The 23,594-nt window shown below is 40.8% G+C and overlaps 1 protein-coding gene across 5 annotated transcripts in view; it reads left to right on the forward strand.

Moving 5' to 3' along the window:
* qkia (QKI, KH domain containing, RNA binding a) overlaps nucleotides 1-23,594 on the forward strand; it is a 97,555-nt gene that overhangs the window by 53,791 nt on the left and 20,170 nt on the right. For all 5 annotated transcript variants that reach the window (XM_084742850.1, XM_084742853.1, XM_084742849.1 and 2 more), the window contains exon 4: nucleotides 7,238-7,381. In XM_084742850.1, the coding sequence (XP_084598976.1) occupies nucleotides 7,238-7,381 (144 nt within the window). The remainder of the gene's footprint in view (nucleotides 1-7,237; nucleotides 7,382-23,594) is intronic.

Genomic DNA, 23,594 nt, shown 5'->3' on the forward strand with positions numbered 1-23,594 from the left:
GTATTTGGGAGCTTTCTAGTTGGTTCTTTACTCTTTTGACACTGCCCAAAGGGATGAAGCTTGTATGTTATGTCGTTTCTGATGATTATTGTCTAAACACTTGGAAGGAAAAAAGGGCTCCTGGAGCCATATTCCAATCAAACCTTCATCTAATGTGGCAGCTTCAGTCCCTCTGGTTTTCACTCTCACAGTCATGCGTAAATCAAAACAACATCAGGAATAACAGCAATTAAATTACAGGTATGTTATATCGACCATTGCAGAAGTAGAATAGGGATTTCCCTCCTGTTCGAAAAAATAATTCCCTAATTCTATTTTGGCACTACAGTGTGAGATTAAAGTTGGCACCATAGACAGCTGTTTTAGTTTAAGCCACTACAAGTGTCCTGTCAGGCTTGTTCTAGTATCAAATGAATTTCCTTTGATTTGTTTATGTACTGATTGCCCGGACACATAATGGCTAAAATTGTGGTATCAGCACAATCACTTGCAGAGCAGAATAGGCCTGAGGCTTGGACCTTTTAACTTGTGCCAGCCAATAGACAGTGCCACTGCACAGCTCCCACATTTTATTGCTTAAGAACTAATGTGTGACATTGGCAATCAATATGTCAAACTTGATTGGCCTGTTGGCGCAGCAGCCTGCCCACTTGTTTTATTTAAAGTTTAAGCTGACTTCATTGTTCTTTTTCTCATCTCCTGGTTTCTGATTACTTGAGCCAATGCAACTGAAACCTTGTTTCTTTTTTATTAAGTTTTACAGGGAGCTTTAATGTTGATGAGAAAAGCAGAGGTCCAGGTGTTACTTTTGTTGCCTTATGGGGATTACTGGCTGGAAATGGCTTTTAAAAGGCAATGGAGCAGGACACATAGATGACAAATATCATTAGGTGTAGCTGCCCATACAACATGTTATACTAAAACTATAATTCATATTTTTACTTCTGTTGAGGTGTGCAGTGGTATGGTTCCTTTTGTCACACAGTGTGAGGAAGCCTGACCTTTAGGTGATCTCATCTCTGTTGTCCTCAATCTGCCCCACTCTTTGTCCTTTTATATTTCATAAGTCACTTTCACACATGTTGTGCATCCCTGAAATGTTCATGAACATTTTCTTCATTGACTCCTTCATGGAAGCAGGCATAAATATTCAGGGAAATCTGCACTGATAATTTTCTACCTCAAGACCCAGTAACATTTCAAGGAAAGTATAAGGAATGTCAGTACAGCTATGCTGTTAATGTGAGTGAAAGCAGAAACTTTGCAGGGACAAGCATGTAAAGGGTCACGACTGTCTGTCGAAAGACGTTCAGAAATCAAAGGCTCTTTTGAATGTTCCTTTTCATGTATCAAGTGCGTCTGTCTTAAGGGAAGCAGCTGTCGATCATTTAAATATCAATTTATCGGTTAATTATTTATTAATTGATTTCTTGTTTGGTCTATAAAACGTCACAAAAGGGAAAAAAATGGCGATCAGTGGTTTCCCAAAGTCCAAGATTGACGACCTTAAATGTGTTTTGTTCTGTTCACAACCTAAATATATTCAGTTTATTGTCACAGAGGAGCAAATGCAGCACACTTTTTTCCTCAAGAAATGACTCAAACAGATTAATCAATTAATTGTTGCAGTTCTAGTCTGTCTGACTCGGGTAAATCATGACAAACATTAGCCTACTTGTCTCGCAAGCTTGTTGAAGATTAAATACAGTACAAGAACACCAGAAAAAATAACAGTTCATTTACCCACCATGTTCCTAAAATAGTCTACTACTGTGTACATGTACACTTCGCCTACCATCCTCTTCTTCTGTTGAATTTTATGGCAGTTGACATCCACAAGTGTTACATTACCACCATCTGCTGGACTGTCATTTGCCCCATCTATTCTCGTATTGCTATGGCATGTATGTAAAGTCGCAAGACATAAATGTTCCTGAACATAGCTGCATGTGTGAATAATGACAATCATGGTGCCGGAAAGGTTATTCCAACAATTTATAGGAAACTGTCAAAGAGGCTTTATAGTGTTACATTTGATTAAAAAAAATACATCTAACCCAAATTAATCATTAGACTAGACTGAAATCATTATTGTGTCTAGAAGGGAACCCTGGATGAAAGATCTTGTGAGAGTGATCATTTTAACCCGAACCATGACCTTTCTTTAACCCTAATCAAGTGTTATTTGTACCTAAACCTACCCAGATATTTACCACAGTGTCACCACATAACTTGTACAATGTGCAGTTTGAAGAAACGACTCTTAGAAATACTTAAGTTTTGCGAATCAAGGGTTTCCTCCTAGACATTACCCAAAATCATCAAGCAATAAGACATGATGCTATATTTCCATTCTCCATCCATTCTTCAGTGAATCTTTTGATATTTGAAGGCTATCTGTCTCCTTGACAGCCTGGCCTACCCTCTCTTGTCCTTCCGTGCCCCTGCAGCTCCCTACTCCACCTGTCTGGCCTGCTGGTATTTATTTGCATTGACCTCGGTTGGGAGGATCCTTTGAGATCAAAGGAGAAGGGGACTGTTCAGAGTTGTACAGGCGGGGTTGAATCAGTGTTAATAGTTTTATTTGTGGGTGTTAAAGTGCAGCAAAGTGTCGCACCACATAGCCCAAAATCCTGTCAAGGCAGCAGTGTGGTATATTAAGTAGGACTGACCATCAGCCACCACACGAAGGATTGAACACTGTGTGTGTGCAGTGTTCACCCTCATATGTGTCCTTGAGCAATACAATAAATGGCTTCCAGCTTCAGGGGTTAGTTTGCCCTGCAGTGCAACTTTCCTCTGGAAGGGGGCAGGTAAAGTGATGGTCACTAACAAGATCAATAAAGTGACAATCAGAATGAATTGCCACTCTTTAAGTACAGCTTTTTAAAAAAAAAAATCAAAGGGAGCATCTGAAGGAAAAGACTTCTATTTTTACAACCTTTTCTGCATGTGGGGTCATCCATGCTGAGAATTCAGGCCTTAAAGTTTATTGGGCTCAAGCTTAGAGGTGTGAAAGCCAACAGGTGCTGCACAGACGATAGAAGTCAGGCAACATAACTGACGAGCAATCTTTCCCTCTGATCCTATTCTTAGATGTTGTTTCCACATGCAGTGTCCGTGCTATTTATTCATGCCACATATTTTGCCAAAACTATTACCCCTCTGGTATGTGGTTATTGCCACGGCATTTGATGTTGGCCAGTGTGGACATTCTATTCAAAGGCCTTCCCAGTGTTCCCTTTAGCCTTCGCCTTACCTCCCCTCTTCTTTTCTCACCCTCCCACCCTCCCTTGTGTTTGTCATGCTGTCACTTTCTCTCAGAGGGCACACAGTGACCTTGTTCACAGGCAGTCATGCTGGTGTGAGGTGTGTGTGTGTGTGGATGCAACTGTGTGCTTTTATTTAAATAAGAAAGTAAATATTCCAAATAGACACAAAATGCTGCTTATGAAACTAAAGAATAAAGATTTTGAAAAAAACACGGCCTGACAGATAATGGACAGATACTGGACATTACTGGTTGATGCTAATATTTGGGAATAAAAAATGTCCAGTACCAAGACTAAAGCTACATGCAAATACTGCAAGTGGGCGATGACCTACACAAGTAGCACAATCAACGTGAAGCAGCATGTCACTTGGCAGCATAGTGAGAAACTCAAGTCAACACCGCCTGAGCAAAGAAACTGTTAAAAGGACAATCCACGCTGACAAGCAGATTTGCAAACTAGGAACACATGCAAGCCTTAGTTTATTTGAAGAGATTTCATTTATTTGTATTATTCATTTAGTTATATTGATGTGGGATTTGTTTTAAACATCCATTTTTTAATTATTTTTTGTTATTTAAGATAAAATATAATTTCAGTTGCACTTTTAAGAAGAGGACATATGGGTTGTTTTGCACAGTTTACCTCAGAGATGAAAAATAATTTAAAAGGGATTCTCTTTAATTTGTTAAAGATAAGAGAAAATATATGTTGTCTTTTTTATATATTTAAATATATATATATATATACATATATATATATATATATATATACATATATATTTAAAATATACATTCATTGCATAGTTTGTGTTTTGCAGCAACTCTACCTCAGATATGTTGTGTTTTTGTCTGCGAAATAATTACAGGAATATTTTTAGTCATAATTTGTCTGCAAGCTCATTTTGTTAAAAAAATTGTGAAAAAATCGTGTCATGAAACCAGTATCGGAAATCGTATTGAATCGTGAGTTGAATGTATCGTTACATCCCTAGTGTATACTGGATAACATATATGTCGATACTGATACAACTGTGATCGACCAATATCAGGCTGATAATATTGGCAGACTAATATGTCGGTCAGGCTCTGAAAAACAAAAACAATCTGCATTATGTTCTGTCAAAAAAAAGGGTTTTCATATTGGACACAATATACACCCATACTGATTTAGACTGACATAGCTATGATAGGCCAATATCGGCCTATTGATATATCTGTCTGACTCTAATTTGCATGCACACGTGCACACACAGACATGTGATCAACTTATGTTGTTGGGTCCAGTTTAACCAACAATCTGCCATAAACGTGCTTTTCTGTATCCACCATGTGCTTTCATGCAGTGCCCTGCATACAGAGGCAGCCCTCGTGGCCTGTCTGTCTGTGTCCCCTCTAGAAAATGCTGAGTCACCTTCTAGTCCCCATGTCCCCTAATAGGCCATAAGCAAACAGCCATGGTGAAATAATGGCCTGACTGCTGAAACTAGGCCCTCCCCCCTGTGTGGAAAAGGGGAAAACGAGAGTGGAATATTGAACTTTAGTGTGTGTGTGTGTGTGTGTGCGCGCGCGTGTTGTAAAGAGCAGTGCCATGGCAACAGGTCTCTATGGAGTAGAAAGAAGGTGGGTGGCGCTCAGCTGAAGCTCTAAGCTCTGTGTGTCTGTGTGTGCGTGCGTGCACGTGTGTGCTCCCTCTCACTTTGCGGTGCTCGTTGAGTATATTGAAATCATGTTGGGTGGGCCCCCTGCAGAGCACTGCAATGCATTGTTTGTAATCAGACACCATCACAGTGGCTCACTACTCACAAATGAGCAGTGATTTGAAGTTGAGGTGGTTTGTATGAGCGGGGGTTAAACGGCACAGTGTTCATCAACAGTCTGTGCAAAGCAGCACCAACAGCAGGAGGGCAAAAAGCTTGGATGCAGTTGACTGCTTGAGACTCTGACCTCCTTTTGGAAAAGAAATTCTGATTTTGAAACATTTTTGAGTTACATTCCCTTAGAGGTTCCTGTTTTGTCTTGATAAAACAAAATATTATCATTGTAACATTAGAACAGGTGATATATTTCTTACTCACTGTGCTCTTGCTACTGTCTTAATTGAAAAGGTGGGATGATCCTCTTTAGCAAGCAGAGGGAAGCAACTCTGTTGTTATTTTATGAGGCTCTAGCTACCTACGTTATAACATCAAGTCACATGACATTTTAACATTACCTGTACCACTTGTTCACACTCACTTTGGTTAAAGTGATTTCAAATACTATACTGCACACAAATGGGATCAGTTTAAAAAAAGAAGTTTGATTCTCTTGTTTCATTTGAGCATTTTAAAAGACTGTACTTAGGTACTTGCAAGCACACTAAATTATTATTTTTTTCTATTTAAATATTTAAAGGGAACAAACAAATGCAAACAAACTAACAGATTGCGGAAGTGGTAGACCAATGACTCCCATGTTCTGTGAGATAAAATGATTGATTTTCCCTAAGGGGTTAAGTTGGTTTGGAGAGAGTGACATTTGACTTCTATAACAGAGGTTTCCCGTCAGAAAAGACTGTCTGAGCACACACTTAAACTGATACAGATTTTTTTGGTTGACCCTTTTTAAGTGGCTAAAATATGTTTTGTTGTTGACCCTGTCCACAACAGTACATTTCTTATTTTCTGTGTTTCTCCCAACTGGGGCGTGTCGACTGACATCTGCTGTAGCTAATACACTGACAATTGACATCTCCCATGCAATCCTGAATCAAATAATCTGAATTATCCCTTTAATGTGTGTCTTTAATTTATCTGTGTGTCAGTCTATAAGTTTATTTTTGCACAAAGGTCTCTCTTGAAAAAGAGATCCCGATCTCAATGAGACTGTCCGTTTAAATAAAGAGTGACATAAAATAAATATAAAAAATAATCCGGTTTCAATGTATCAGTGTGGTGTCACACATCAGAGAATATGAGGTTGCGTCTTTTTCAGACAACCTAGACCTCAACTCCTCACCTCAGGGGAAGTAGTCAGCTTTCAAACCGCTGGCTTTCATGGTTGTACAGTGACATGCGATACAACCTCAAAAGCTTTTTTGAGCGCTCTCACTGTCCGCTTGCTGCATTTACTGTCAGCGGGGCAACCAGAAGAGGGAGGAAAGTAGCTATTCTAAATGGAGAAGTGTGTTTACAAAAAAAGTGTGAGGCTACTCCATATTTGTCTCTACATATCCCATTTTACCTTTTCACAAAAGAGTCAAGCGTGACTGGGCTTTTCATGGAGGCACCTGAAAAACGTAAAACGTTGTGCACCATTTCCCAACCTCAGCCTCCCTCAATTCAAATGTTGAAACGGCTTCCTATTTAACAGTGTTGAAAGGCTATCGAGCAGTGATGTTGGTTTTGAATACAGCCCATTTTTCCTTTCAGGTAGTGCTAGTGCTACAATTTGGCGCCCTCTGAGTGCTTTGGCGCTGCCTTTTCAGGAGGGAAAACGACTCCCTCAGAGAGCTATTGTTACCTCAAACAGCATTGTCCATGCAAACACAAGTCAGAGACAGAGGCACACGCTTGTACACCTTCACACACAGTCCTTTGGTACTTTGAACTATATCCCATGTATCATAATTGCATTCCTACTAGTTAAGTTGCTATGGCTTAAAAAAATCCTCCATCCATCTCTCTCTGATCCCTCCACCCATCCATCTTTCACTGATATTAATTGCTGCAGGGCTAGCTGTCGTCTTTGTCTCTGTGAAGCGGGGGATCTATTAAAGAAGGGTGTCCTTTCAAAGTTAAAGCTAAATAGCTGACTAAAGGACCGCTCCTGTCATCCTGCCTCTCTTCACAGGGCCCCGTCGTCCTCTGTGTATGCCTGCCTCTCGCCTCCGCTTCCTCTGATATGCCGTGTTACTGCACTGGTGCTCCAACACACCCACACTGTCACATTCACTCACCATCTCTTCTCTCTATCTCTGTCCAGGAGGAGCAGAACAGAGGGAAGCCAAACTGGGAACACCTAAACGAAGACCTTCATGTCCTGATCACAGTGGAAGATTCACAGGCCAGAGCTGAGATCAAGATGAGGAGAGCGGTGGAGGAGGTCAAGAAGCTCCTCGTACCTGCTGTGAGTACATACCACACATAAGCTCATGCACAGAATTACCTGCCTATGGCCTAATAAGCAATTTAATATTCTCCACAAGATGTCATTTTGAGTTTCAAGGGACACAATGGACATGGTTTAGCTCTGATTTAGTAGTGCTTAGAGAGACTTCTCCTTCCTCAACAATCTCTAAAAAACAGGATCGTGAGGCTGCATATGGCACACCACCTCTATCCCACTGTTAGCATCCTGTTTACTTCCTTATATAGACCAGGGGAACAGGTTGGCTGTACCCCCAGCAGAGTGGAAAAACATAGCTAGCTGCACACACCTCCTGTGACTGCCACATTTCATCTCCGCTTCCCCTCTGCCCCAACTTCCTCATACACTGTGCCACTGGTGGTGGCTGCTGGTGGTGTTTTTGGCATGTCATGTGTATTTTCCCTGTTAACTGTGGTGACCAGGTGGACGAGGCAGCTGACGGGGCAGCTGACAGCCCGGGTTTGCCGTCAGGTGGCAATACACAGGGCTTGGTGGTCTGCGGAAATGGGGCCAGCCAATGCCAGGCTAAACAAGAGGACGCACTTGAATTGCGATGATATTAAGCTGCTTTCCTTCATGCACTTTATCCCATAAATGCAGAATTATGTTTACACATGTGCATCATTTACATTCTTTCACTCTGGGAGGAACAGATGCAGCAAGGACGATGTTTGCCCTAGATATAGCTGTATTATAATTCATCAGCTTCTTTCAGTACCAGAATTATGTTTTTCCACAACCACTGCACAAGTGATACCCCAAGGAAGACGACCCCCTTTAATTATAAACAAATACAGATATAGTAGAGAAGAGCAGGAAGACTTAACAGAGAAATTGTGGAATGATAGCACCATATGTGTTGTCTCTAAGAGTTTTTGAGCTGGGATGATGTGCTCATCTCCTAATTCAATACTATCATGATACTTAGATGCCAGTTCAGTATGGATCACGATTTAATACTAGGCTCTGAGAAAAAGTTGAATCATACACTACCAGAGACTGTTTATTATGACTAATATTCCCAAAAACAATCAGCCTCACGTCGGTGAGTCTGAGTTTCATTTTAGCAGCATTGTGGCTATACTGCATATAAAAATAAAGTATAATAAAAAATAGAAATTAAATCCTGTAAGTGAGAGCATGTCATTTAATATTGACTATGTGAAATAAAATGGATCTGTGAAGACATTATCACAATCGTAATGCTCATTTCCATTAGTGTGTTAATGATAATTCCCATCATATGTTGGGATCAAGCTAACAGACTCAGTGCAAGTTATTTATAAATTTACAAAATCGATAAAGCAATCAAAAAAATGATTCAGGAATTGTAAAAACTATGAGCATCACATGTCAGTCAATCTGTCTGAGTGTTATTTATCATCATCATTGCAATATTAAATTTAAATTATTAAATTAAATAAATTAAATACCTTTTGAAGTAAGCTGCTAAGTTTTAGGTGTTTCTGCTCATCAATCTAGTGCCATAATAAAATGATAAATAAAATAAGTACATAATGCCTGTAAATATGAGTACACATTATTTCATGTTGAGCATGTGATGTAAAATGGATAATTTTAAGATAACATTGCCATGATCACAACACTAATATAGTGTTAATGGGTATTACTATTCATATGTTTGCATCGAGCTAAGGGACGAAGCACAAGTTACTTACCTTAAAGAGTTTAATCTGAAAACATGCCTGTAAGGTATCAGCTGTATCTGATCACGTTTATTATGGCCATACCTAGCGCCATGAACTGTAACTTTTTGTTGTTCTTGTCTGAACTGCATCGGTTGTGAATGTAAGATCTGATGCGAGTACCAATATGCCAGGGTGTCCTATCGAGTACGATCATTCCTCCCAGTTTGTCTCAGCCAGGCCTCAGCACAGCCTGACAATGTGGAAAGCACTTCAATTCATGTCCTCTTGTTTAAAGATTGCTCGTGTCTATTCAGCCTGCCTGTCAAATTCTTTAAGCACTTGTTTTTTTTTCTGAGTCCAGAAAGCGTTTCAGATCTACACAGCTTTGTATGTACACACAGAGGATGTTGACACGCTTCTACATACACACACAAACTTGAGGATGAAGCCATCTCTGGAAGTGGCAATGTTGCAAAGAGCAATGCAGAATGAGTCACTGTTAACACACACACACATGTAGACACATACACAACGAAACCCCTTTTGGCGTCCTTTTTAAGTCAATGACAGCTCTCGGCAGATAACACTCATCTGAATGGAGTGCCACAAAAATAGCGTCCTCAGTTCTCTAGAAATCTCTTTGCATTTTATGCAGCCTGACAAGTGCATTAAAGATGGTCTGTTAATTCAGTACCTGAAACATTTATCGGGTTAAGGAGAAGCTCTCCTCTTTTATTTCTCAAACACAAGAAAAGCAGCTTCGAGCTCTTTTGAGACACTAATGAAATCTTGCTCATAAAAAGTTTCACTCTACCCTTAATTCAAATAAGAGTTTTATAGAGCTAATTAATGACCCATTGCAGTCCACCAGAGGCCTTTTTTCCTTCAGGAAAGGCATCTTTGTTCATTTAAATGTAATGAAAAGATCCCTCCATTAGATAGACATAGTGTGTTGTGTGTTTTTCTTAAGCTATCACATTTACGTATAAATGCTTTGATTCTTGAGGCATAAAATGTCCCAGCCTTGTTTTGTAATAATATCATAATAATAATAATATCAATGACACATTTGTCTCCTCTGTTTAAAGGTTTTATTTCAAAGTATTTTTTCAGCTGATACCTGTTTTTGAACATATTTTAACAACAACTAATTAATTTGTATCGATCAGACAAAGTGTGGGTATCTGGTGTAGATCTGGCCTTTCCTACTGCTTACATTAGGGGCCAGACTCTTGATACACTGGTCTGTCACTGGCCTTGGGTATGACAAATTTAAATGTCAATAGATGTGACGTAGTTTCAACATGGCAGAATAAGTGTCCAGTCACTCCATTCCTGAATGTTGGGTTGGTGCATTATCTCCCCCTGGGGCCTTTCGGGCACTCTTTCTTTCCCCTTTCACGTCACTGCCTGCATGTGCGCACACACATCATGAGTGGGTGGGCAGTAAAGCTGGCTGGCAGTAATGCCCTTTATCATGCTAAACTAGATTGGATTAAAGTATGGACACGCAGGGGTACACATTCTTCTAATGAAGGGCATCTTTTCCACATTTGGCAGCGTAAAATCGCCTTTATTAAATCGCACAGGAAACAAAATGAGGTCATGCTTTTTTATTCCCTTTCAAGGAACAGGCTTTACTTGTCATTGAAGAGGACCCAGCTGCACAAGTGAAACAAATAGGGAGAATAGAGTGATAGCCAAAAGGTTGTTATGTCTGTAAATCTGGTTGTGAAGTTAAAGGCTTTATAATGATAGTTTTTGCTTTTGAATAATCTCATAATTGATGCACATGGGATTAGGAGTCAGGATGTTCAGCTATAAAGACCTATACTTAACCAGCTAAACTCAACTCACAGAGATGTAACAGTTGGTCTTATAGTGTTTATTTATGTAGCAAGAGAATTTTATTGTATATCAGTCTCTCCGGGAGACTTCTTTTGGGATTGTTGCAGCCTTAAATACCTGATTGCAAGGGAGCTTTTGTCAAAAATTGTAACACATGTTGCAATGTTTTTAGGCGTGTTTTTACAATTATTTTGCAGGAGCAAGTTGCTTAAAAAAATCATTAAATATCAAAGTGATAATAAAAGCTCTCTCTGTTCTGTGTGTTCTGAGTGTTTAACCAAAAAGGCTCAGGATTACTAAAATGCTAACAAAATATGCTATTTGTACATATTAGCTTGGGGGGCTGCTGTGACTGGTGGTACTCGCAGGAAGCTACAGTGATCTGTCAAATTTGTGGAAATGTTAGTGGTTGAAAATTTGCTTTAATTGTTACAATTGCGACTTCCTGGAGGGACTGGTATACAGAATATTGTTTAGAAGTGATGTTTTAATTTGCTCATTGAAAATTGTGCTTTGTTCTGAAGATTTGTTCACAGAAATTAACTAGCTGCATTTTACAATAACAGTATACACTTATTACACTTGACAGTTTTCAGAAAGATGTGGGGCCAACCAAGTGTGGCTCACCTCAGAGACATATGAGCGTATGTCTACTGTAAATACACTTGTCCGTGTCTGAATCCATCGTCAGTATTTCAGTGGTTGACACGTTAGCCGAGAAAATATTGACTCTTCTGTAACACCCTGTCAATGGCTGCTCCTTATTCAGATTGATTGACAGTTGGAATGCAGTCCTGATAGGAAGTGTAAAATGTTCACCCTTCTTCCACTTTGCCCTCAGTTGTGCTCTTTTGCTCCCTATTTTGGTGAACTGTTCAACTCTCGATGAACTGGGAGCAGGGGAACATCGGCGAGATGAGAGACAGAGGGAGAGAGAGAGAGAGAGCTGGGTGGGAGAGCTTGATTGAGCTACTCTTTCAAGTGTGGATTTACTCCACTGATCCTGCCTTACTACACACACACTGTAGCACACACACACACGAATACACATGCCCAGAAAAATACTTCCACATGCATGCACGTGCGCACACACCAACTGAAATGCTCTGCTCATCCCTTGAGTCCTTAGTTAAGGCCCTCAAACAGAGCCAACAGCAGAGCCCCACTGCACTGTAGGTAACCTCCACTCAGATACTCGCAGAGCTGTATGCATAAACCCTGACTGACCCATTCCACTTCACCTCTCTGTCCCTAGAAGAGCTGGAGAGCAGCAGAGATTGACCTGTCTTGTGATTTACAGCAGAGCAGTTGCAGGAGAGACAGAAAATCTGACTTGTGTGTGTGCCATAATTATGTAGCATGACATTGCCATCACAAACAAGAATCAGCTCTCAGCTAAACCAACACCCGCCAAAGTTCAAATCCATCTGAAATGACGTCCATATGTCATTAATGATCTTCTGCTGAGTTGTACTCCCCATGTCAAACAAAGCTTGGATGGCGAATACAGAGTTTTTGCTCTTGTGTTGTAAGAGTTGGCCTGGCAGCTGTATGCACAGAGGGCGCCACATAACCATAAGACTTCGTATCAAGCAGGCCTGTGGCTTTAGAGCAGTTTGGTGTTATCCTCATTAAAAGGCCAAACTTGTAACATGGGATACTGCAGAGGCACAGACGGCAAACACCTTTAATTGGGTAAATCGACCCAGAATCACTTGGGGCAGGCCAGCACACTACGGCTGTGCTCTTCTATACTGGTTGAAACATTTAAGCATGTTGCTGTTTAGTGTAGCATGCTTAACATACCCAGATTAAACCATCAAATGAGGCATGTTTGTATATTATTTTAAGTGCTTAGCAAAAATATGACAATAAACAAAGGAAGAAAGGACTTAAAAAAAGAACAACTCACAAACATACACAGCACATCATAGCCATGGTCAAATTAAATTAAGCATAGAGCAGCTTTACAAAATTCCGTACAGACGGTGGAAAAAAAGGATACACAACAATGTGATTTAGATGAGCTACATCACATTAGTCTGTACCTTGAAAAATTTCAGTACTGGGTCCCAGATCTTATCAAACACAAACACACACAAACACACACAAATGCTCTAATCATAGGATGGTACATGGTCCAGTTTCCACACTCTCATGAGCAACATTTTTGCAGTTACCATTCCCAAAGCAGGCATTTTTACCTTTGACAACTGAGACAAAACTGATTGGGATGTGGCCATGAGTAAATCATTCTTAAATTTTCTATCACTTGCCATGCAGTAGCAGTTGCCCCTGGGTGAAGTATTGTAGATTTACTTTTTAATAGCCAATAATTATGTTAGCCAGGAGATGCATTTAAATTATATTAAATTATTTTTAAATATACAGAATGTTATAAACAATGTGGGAGTGAGTGAGAAAGAACTGGAGTAAGACAGAAAAATTGGGTGTCCTTTACATTTTAGCAGCTTTTTGACATGCATACACAATTAAAGTACACCATGCGTACCTGCTATGTATGTACAGATCTTAAAAGACGGTTAAAGGTTTTCTTGGTCTTTTGTCGTCATTTGTAGGTGACAAGCAGCGATGTGATCACTCAGTATGACAGCTTATTTAGATCCGTCACCTTTCTGCAGGAAGGGACTGGCAGATGTGACGATAGATATGTGTCACTGTGCTCGTGTTTGTGTCCACACACATTTGGCTCTGTTTGACTGTATTTGGGTTTTCATGTGTCTGTCTGTATATTTATGTACACATGCTCATTTGTGTGTGATTGACAGGTGTGTGCATTGGACATTTTTATGGGTATAATAAATTATCATCAGTCCCCTCAGGTCACAGCGCTGTTTGAAGGGTTTATGGGAAAATGACAGACTGGCAGACAATTGGACAAGGCTGTCTGAGACCAGACAAAGGCCTTGTCCTTAGGTAACCCTGAGTGCTTTTTCTCAAAGAAACCTTTTACTATAAGATATTAAGAATGCTAGAAACATCCTTGTGTTTATATTTAGCTTTCGGGTACTAGTATAGCTGGATGCTGTGTTTCTTTTTGGAATAAATTTTTTTCAAGCTGAACTTTGGACACACTAGTCAGGCGTGGAAAGCAGAATCACATTTTGTCATAGGATTAAAACACATCTTCATGCTTTATGTGCGTTAAGTTTAGAGGTCCCTTAAGCCATTCTGCTTTTCTCTTTTTCTAGTGTGGTTGCAACGGCTTTGACCTTTGCATTATTTTCAATTATAATGTCGCTGATCTAGAAAATGAAGCACACAGTTCTGTCACATGCAGCTGCAAGTTGCACTGTAAAAATCCTAAGCAGGCTAGATGCTAAAATTTTAATGTAAACAGGTTACCTTGAAAACAACCCCCAAGTACAGCACCTCATGCTTTCTGAGAGATCGAATTGTTTTGCTCTGGAGTGATAAGTCAGCTATGTACAGGTTTTTGCTGTTGATTCTGGTCTCTTGTGAATATTATTATTTGATCTGCAGGGACTGGTGTGAAGCAAATCATATTTTGATTTTATAGGATCATAAAGAGGGGATTCTTATTGGGACAATCCTGTACATGTTCACTAGAACATCATGCTATTTAAGTTATGTGAGATTGCCTGATAAAAGAACCTCAAGACAATCCTTCCTACACTGCTCTACATTTGGTTCAATGCAGTGATGACAGACACTCGCCGCAAGGTACCTACAGCACACTTAGAGGGATAGCAGGCTACCCTTGAATCTCTTAACACACACATATACACACTTATAGAGCACCTGAGAAGCAGGAAAGGTTAGGTTTGAAAGGAGAGCAGCACACAGAGAAAGAAAGAGCTAGTTGGCACAGGGGCACTTTGGCCCTGGAGAGCCAAGCGCATGTCTCCCTGAATGAAACTGTCATTGCCGAGAACAAAGTGAGCAGCAGCCTGAGCAGACTAGCAGCCTTGAGCGCTGCTCTCTATTTGCAACATGGTGGGAACCGTGCTCTCGAGCTCCAGCTTACTGCTCCCTCTTGTGCTCTACCTCTACACTTTTATCCCTCCATCCTTCTCTCACCCCCCCTTTTAAAGTTCTATTTTTAATATTTTTCCACTTACATAGTTTTAATCCAAATTATGGAAGTTCGGAGATGGTTTAATTGCTCTACTTTGCTTTTTTCTTTTTTTTTTTCTTTTTTATAACAGTCTTGGCAGTGGATAACAAAGTGAGCGCTCTCAATCAGTTGCCATGTTTAGCTCATCAGTCTCATTGTAGTCCTTCAAGGCAATGACAAGTTTATCTTTTGGGCAAACCTGCACGCTCATTTCTCTGTCTTTATTCCTGTCTTCTGCTCACAAGAGCCTTCTGTCGCTCCTTGTTTCTCTTTCTCCCTTTTTCTCTCCGCTTTCTCTCTCTACTATAGACCACCTTTGAGGAAGAACATACAGTAGATGGTGTTTTTGTAAAAGCCAGACAGATGGACCTTAATGGACGCCAAGTTTGGCGATCTGCGGGGTGTTGTGTCTGTACTCGCCAGTATGCATCCGGCTTGGCAGAGCGCTACAATGGCAAGCGCCATCAGAACCACTCACACAGGAAAGGCACAGGCACAGAGAGAAGATGATGCAGAACAAGCAACACTAGATTTAAACAGTGGAAGTCTGTTCTAGGCAGCAGTGTACGGACTTTGCAATCAATAAACACCTCTTTTTGTTTTTCTTTCTCTCTTTCTAACTCACTCTCTCCTCCTCTCTTTCTGTCAGCAGTGTCTGACAAATGAGTACAAAACACCATCTGGCTGCATCCATCCATGTGTGCCTCTCCAATTAATGATGTTTATTCTCCGTTAGGCCTACCTATCACCACCATTCTCCTGTTATTTACTCTTAATCTACCCCTCCACTCACACTCACTCACAGACACGTCCTCTGTCATGCACGATATCCAGTCATATTCATAAGAACAGATTTTTCATTTCTCATTGGAGCTGATTGATTGGCTTTGGTCGTGCATGCCTCTGACTGTATCTATGCACATTTGGAGCACATTACATTAATGCTTTTAAGGCATTAGTCTGCAACAGGTGCAGAGCTTTCATTAATTGAATATTTTCCATAATTCAGAGATTTTTTTTAAAGAATGACAGAAGAATTTGAAGGCCCGCTGTCATTTTGAGATGTTAAAACAATGAAATGGGAATGAGTGGCTGTGTCAGTTGCAGCAAGGGAGACCATTAAGTCATATCAAAGATGGAGAAATCTTTAGCAAAATCATCACACACTCACTACAGAGATGTCCTATATTTCAAGTAAAAAAGTAAAACAAAGTCCTTTGAGGGAGGAAGAAGATAAAGCAAACTATTTACATATTCACAAGCTACAGGAGCATTCTAATCTGGAGATGTGGAGGGAAAGAATGAGGAAAATGCTCAAACCTGCCTGCCCCACACGCCACACCTGACTGACTGGGCACAGCGCAAGAGGATAGCCCCCCATGCTGCTGGCAGAAGAGCCATGGATTACTCTGAGCAGCATACATGGGAAAGAATTACAATACAATTGAATATATTTCTTGCCTTTCCCCTGATAGTCTAACCAAGTCACTAGATGTAGTGCAATTCACTTTTTTTTTTAGAAATGAAGTCGCCAAGAGGGACTGAAGAGTCACTAAATCTACAGAGAATCACTAAGCCCAATAATTACGATCTGGTCAATAAATAAGGTGAAAAAAGAGGCATTGTTATGGTCGAGGATGAAGCAAGTGGCTAAAACTATATTTATCAACCAACGGCAGCACTTTGTGTTTTTTCGTGATCTTTCCTTTCTTCCTGCAGTCAGCATCAGACACCCTTATCATACTTGAGCAGTTACCCAGCATTTCTGTAATGGTGTCAAAATTTGAAAAAAATAGGCACCTTTATAGGCAGTTTAAATTAAACTAAAGCCCCCTCCGCTCTCCCTTGGAAAATATAACACCAAACTCCCTTTTAGAAATGTGGCATTAACAATTCCTTACGTATCTGTTAAAACACACAGGCTAACTCTGGAAACACAAGATAAAAGTTGTCATAAGTTGACAGTCTTCTCATCAATTCAGCATCAGTATAATCGAGAGAGAGTGCACCAGAAAAATATTGCCCTTCACCAGATTTTTTCGTCTCTGTGACATATTTTGCCGATGTTGACATTGAAACTGCAGTGAAAGGTGTAATGTTGCCGTGGTGATGTTGAAATGACTATCAGCAGATCATTTTCACTGTCTATTTTTGCTTAGAACCGCATTTGTCAAGAGGAAGAAAAAGACAAGGTGCTGAATCTGTCGATGAAGCCTTTGGGCATGATAATTTTAAGTAGGGAAATCTGCTGCTTTTTTAAGGGCACAGCAGTCGGTTCAGAACAGGTCATGCCAAACTGGCCATGTGGCTGCAGGGGGCATTAAGGCCCCACTCCAGGGCATCAATGATGCTATAATTCTTGCCCTGCCATAATGCCTACTCTTGCCCTGTGTACTGTACATTTGTGCGTATTTAAATGTGATAAGTGTGAAAAGTAGCTGTTCTCTCACTCTGCCAGCTCAAGTAGGCTTAGAGGCATTGCAGGCCGGCAGTAGGTGGATAGTTTTAGTCAACCTGACAGCCTCTCTGTCCCAGTAGGCTGTTATTACCTTCATCAGGCTAATGAAGGAGCTGGATTGGATCATATTAACCTCCTGATCTCCACCTCCCAGGACACCACAGTTACAACAGGCTGGACCACACTGTTCACTGCTCTCATTATATATGTGTGTGCAAGAGAATGGTGAGCCTATCCCACCTGCACGTAGACACTGCATCTCCCACATGAATGTTAATCATCTTTTTAATTGGCTTCCTTGACTTGGTGACCTCTACTTGAGACGGCAGGACTGCAGCACTGTGCTCCTCCTCCTCCGATGCTGTTTTCTGACTTTACCTGTAGTGCGTGTGTGTGTCTCTATTGTAGTCTTTCTAGCTTCCATTCATTCTCAAACAGTAGAGATTGGGGCAGGCCTGAAGGCAGCGTGACCTTTGATGCCCAGCCATCCTCTTGTCCACCACTTTCATCATTATCCGTCTTCACATCCTCACACTCTTTGTACTCATTTATCCAGCCTTTTGGTCCTCATATGCCCTGCTAATACGTTTGAGACAGGCACTTCACAGACACCCATTGAAACCTTGTAACCAGGAGAGCAGAGAAGAGCAAACACTGAAACCGTGTGAGGTATAAATCACCTCTGATTAATGATCTAGAGGTGATAAGTGGGTAATTGGAATTGACCACTTCAACTGTTTTACCACAGCAAACAGATGTGACTTTTCCGACACTTATGCCAATACCGGTTACTACTGCATGTCACTTGATTGGTTTGCTTGTGAGAACTGACTGTGATTGGTCACGTCAGGTGAAACTGTATTTACTCAAGCATCCACCACACAGACATTTATGCACCGCCCACTAACAGCTTTTTTTCATGAAGTTCTTGGTTTCACAACTAACTGGCAATTTAGGTCCAATATCTACTCTTCAATTGCACTGCAGACAAACAAAAAAAACAATAAACTGCTTAATTCCTGTGGCCTGAATGTTGGCGTTGACTTCAAACACCTGAAAGCAGGCTCAAGCAAGACCCTGACTGGCATCCCAGTACCTACTGAGTTGAAAATAAACAGAAGACCCACACACAAAAAAACACACACTTATTGGCAGAATCTCAGGCTATTTTTACCCAGGCCTTAACTCTGTACCTCTGAGAGCTGAAGGGAGGACAAAGGAGAATTTTTCTGTACTTACCAGCTCTGAAATGTGAAGAAATGGAGACCACCATCCTACTTTTCTCTGTAAGTCATGTTAGAAGCCCAGGTTGGCTGGCATATTAGGGCTGCAACCAATTATTTTAATTATGATTTAGTCACAGTTTGCCAGTTATTTTTGTGATTAATTGTTTAGTCAATAAAATATCCAGGAACTGTAAACAACAGTCATGACAACAGGTTTCCATATTATTGTTTTTTTTTTTTCACATGCCCAGTCATGCAAGTGGGTCAGAAATCTACTTGCCCTGAGTCAATTTTTATTTGATGTATTTGTTACCAGTTATCAAAGAACAAAGTTAATTGACATGTTTAATCTAGGGCTACAACAGCTATAAAATGTCAGGAAATCCCAGTTTTTCAAAGCCTAATTTTATGTCTTTTTTATAATTTGCATAATTGGGCAAGTTAGTTACTAAATTTACTAGCACAACATAGGATTTTACTTGTACTGGGCAAGCAGGTAATCCTTATTATTGAGCCCTGTACAATTTCCCAGAGCCCAAAGTCACATCTTAAAATTATTTCTCTTGTCCAACCAACAGTCCAAAACTGAAAGACTTTATTTACTATAAAACAAAACAAAACAAAACAAGGGAAATCATCAAATTTTTACATTTAAGGAACTCAAATGAGCAAACATTTGACATTTTTCTCTAAAAATGCCTGAAATTATTAATCGGTTTTACTTTTTTGTTTGCATACTTCTTATTTCCTCTTCTTTACCACCAATATGTAAAATCTCTTAATTTTCATATGTCTCATTCTAATGTAACCTACAGTAACTGGCCAAGTAAAAATACATGTATTCCCCTCTACTGGCTTCTGTCCTCTCCATTTTTCCCCTTGCTTTCCTTCTGCCCATCTCTCCCCCCCACCTCTGCTTCACCTGCAGTGTGCATCCTTTCTCTTTTCTTTATTTGTCATGTATTTTCCCTCTCTCTTGCTGTCCACTGTGCTCTTTCTCTCTTTGGGTGATTGAGGGGACAAGCCATTCACCACTCTCTTCCATTATCGTATCTGCGGTGGCCTGAAGGCCACCACATCCTGTTAACAGCACACAGGTTACAAAGCACAGAACAGGCTGGAGCTGTCTGTCTCAACTGTGCCAGTCCCACAAAAAGCATGACAGAGTCACTGATGCATTTTAAAACTTTATAAAGATGTTTTTTTTCAATAGAATACATGGAGATTATATGGCACAAAAAGCCTCTGTTACTTGTTTGGACCTAATTTTAATGACTCCCAAGTCGCCCACATTCCTCCAGTCTAAGCTTTTTATTGCTGTACTACATACGGTAACTATTGAGCTTCTTTCCATGTGTGCCAAGTCCCTCCTGTCAGCTCAAACCCCGACAGGAGGGACTTGGTCTGCTCTTGGCCCAAGGGTTCCTCCCCTGCCAGCCCTCCCCTCCTCATCTCCATCTGCCCATGCCTCCCTATCTGCAGCTCTATGGCTCTCCTGAGGGGTAGACAGGTGGTTCGAACCCTAAAGAAACAGTACCCCTGCAGGGAACAACCTGCCTAAGCCTGGCCACCTTCCCTAGTCTTGTCCTCATCCTCTTTAATTTCCTGGCCACACAACTGAAAGGCAGGCAGACTTCCTGAACCAGTCTCAGCTTGGAGAGACTTGGCCACTGTGCTTCCTATATGAAGCTTGAAAACGCGTATAGAAAAACAAATCTATGGCAAGCGTGACCAGATGCTGAATGCTGTTTAAACAGATGCTAATTATCATCAGATAACAATTTAAAGTGTTCCAACAAAGAAGCAATTGATTGTGGTGGCTTTGTGATCATGGTAGTGATTGTGTTTAATTTAGACAGAGCTTCTTGTGTATGTGCATCGCCCCAAGGGCCGACCTATAGTATGCTCATTAGTTGTTGTGGCATTTGTCTTTCAGAAATGCGTGTTTGCACACACATGGTGACATAAGAACAAGGAAAGACACAGTGTGACTTTGAATTTCACTCTGCCTGCTGTTTCCTCCATCATCAGGAGTCTGCTCATGGAGTCAGCCACAGGAAATAGTGAAAATTCTAATGTGAGGGGAAAAAAATTCAGATTGCAATAACGTTTGTGCTGAATGGCATCTTTCATCCTCCTTGCTCTCCTTTTCCTCTTTTGTTTTGTCCCTCCGTCATTCACCGACTCACTGGTGTGGACAATTGAAAGAGAGAAGCACAGTAATATGCGCTTGCATTGCTACTGTCGTGCACAATCTAGGGCTGCCTAAGTTGTAAATAAAAAATAAATAAATGTGTAATTTGTCACTGTGAACTTCACCTTTTACCATGCTGCTCTTGTATGAGGAACACATGCTGCAATTAAAGGTATAGCTTGGACTATTTAATGTGGGGTTATATGTGGGACTTCTTGTTAGTCACCGAAGCAATTAACTGCTTTGGATGTGTTCAACAACTTAAGGAACTTTAGCAGCTTAAAAAGGTACATCTAAAAGAATCAGTATCATTTTAAGTATATGCTATATATAGAACATTTTCACTGCTTTACCTAAAGCAGTGAAAATATTCCAAATATAGCATACACCCAAAGTATAATTTTTTTTTTTTTTTAAGTCAAACATTTTTACATGCCTAAAATTTGTTATGTTGCTGACCCTGTCCACAGCAGTACATTTCTTTCCAGTACTCGACTTGCTTCTCCAATCTGGGAGTGTTTCAACCATCTGTTGTAGGTAATACTCTGACTCTTGATAAATTCCTCATAAAGTCCCACTTAAAATGTGTCTATCCCTTTAAGATCAGCCACTGAAATCCACACATATTGAACCAATGGTTGATTTATTGATCAACAATTTATCACCAATACACATAGCAGAGTCTGTCCAGTTGAGCCTAAATGTCAGGCTAGAGGGAAGAAAACTAGTGCCAAGTCATTAAATGTCGGTGATAGCTCTGTGTCCTCAGGTTTGGAAACGTGGTCCTGAACCAAACCTCAGCCTCATCATGCCGCAATTAGCACTTTCTCTCTTACACAATCTCTTGAGCTCTTCCAGCCCTTATTTCTCCTTGAAACATCATCCTGTTGCTAATCCATCTCTTTCATTTCTTCCCTCTGAGGGGAATTAGTCCTGTTTCTTGTCTTGTCTCATTCATTTAGATTTTTAAGTCAGCCGAGCTCCCCAGTGAAAGTGCATTCTATGTACACAGGCCCTCTGCACCACTTACAAAATTGCCTTGCCCACTTGTACTGTCCTTTTAATTTCAGTTCACACACATACGCATGCACTTGGGTCCCTAACCACCCAGGCCTCTCACATCATTGTAAAATAACCTCCTTCCTAATCCACCTGGTTGTGCTGGGCTCCTCCAGGGGGTTTTTCAAGTGTCCTAATACAGTACGCAGGAAGAGTAGGCGGGTAACCAGGCAGCCTGAGAGGCCTGGCCAGTTTTAATCTGCCCTGGTCCTCCAGTGGCAAGGAGAGGGACCCTGCAAGCCCCTAGCCAATCTCTCTGCCTCTCTTTGAAGGTCTCCTTAATCCCCTTACAGAGAGGCAAGGAAATGCAGATGTGTGCGTATGTGTGTGGATGTTTTCATGCCTGTAGGGGAGCTGTGGTTTGGACCATGCATCTTCAAAGGTCCAATGCTATTTGAGACTTGTGCACATTGTGTCTCTGCCACTCCGTCTCTTTGTCTCTCTCACACACTCCACTTTATACATTGTCCACCCACGGTAGTTTCTGAACTTCCCCAGGGGCCATACCAGGGCCAAGCTTCAACATCTGCAAAGTGAGAACACACACACACATGCACACACACACTTGGTTCTTTCATCTCTGCCTCTCCAGCGACTGTGTCCCTGTGTTTAGGCAGGAAAATAGGATTGTGTAGAGCTCAGCGTTTAGAGAGCCCAAAGGCCGCCCGTCAAATTCAGCTCCTACAGTCTGTGATGCCTTGCTTTGCCAGCCATCGCTCAAGTCATTTCAAACTCTATTCTCTCAGTCCCACCAGCCAAACTCTGGACTGATGGCTTTGCTTCCTCCATGGCGTCTCGAGTGTAGAAGCTTCTATTTTCTCTTTCCTTTTTTTTGTATCTCACTCGGGTTCATTTGCTTTTTGTTTATCGTAGTCCCCGTCTTTTCTCTTTCACACTGTTATTGTTTGTTAGCGCTGATGTTTGCAATACTTCACTTGCTGTCTCTTTCTCTGACTAGTTTTCCCACGGTGGAACTTGGGTTGTGTTCAGTAGGGCAAAGCAAAACTTAAACCAAAACATTTCTTTTTTCTGTTCAAAAAGCTCTGTTGAAATCCCAGTGTTTTTTTCTTGGCAGAGGAGACACAACATCTGTAATACTATCATACTAAGAAAATAGAATATCCTTTCCAGTAATGCATTGTAGGGGATTTACACATTACTGACTTGGCTCTGTGAGCTAGTCGGTGATCCAAATCATCAAAAGAATCATAGTAAATGTTGTTTGTGGTAACATGCTGACATATTTTTGCGCTATAAAGATGTTTCAATTTCTTGTCAATGAATTGAATGCCTGTCCCACAATCAATCCAGCATGTTCACATTGTTCAGTGTTTCCTATATAATTGTAAAGGCCTTGTAGGCCTTTTTTAATGGAAAAAGTAATGTCACATATCCATCCATACAGAAATCAAAATTTTTCATTTGTGGTGGCCTCTGTGTGCCTTTGTTCGGAAACATTTCTGCATTGTTGTCTTGGGAAACTCTTGGATGCAAGTGCCACTGCTCTCAGAGTCCTTTTAAAACACTGCAGAGGGCTCACATGTGGGTGCAGGGTAGCTAGCATGAACATGGGGCAGCCTAAAAAGAGAAAAAGCTCTAATGCAGGGGACAAACAACAACTGTATCGATGTATTTCTCCACAACTCTAGAGCCAAGCAA

Source organism: Lutjanus erythropterus, chromosome 18 (assembly GCF_056507025.1).
Source record: "Lutjanus erythropterus isolate fLutEry1 chromosome 18, fLutEry1.hap2, whole genome shotgun sequence".
NCBI classification, from domain to species: Eukaryota; Metazoa; Chordata; class Actinopteri; order Lutjaniformes; family Lutjanidae; genus Lutjanus; species Lutjanus erythropterus.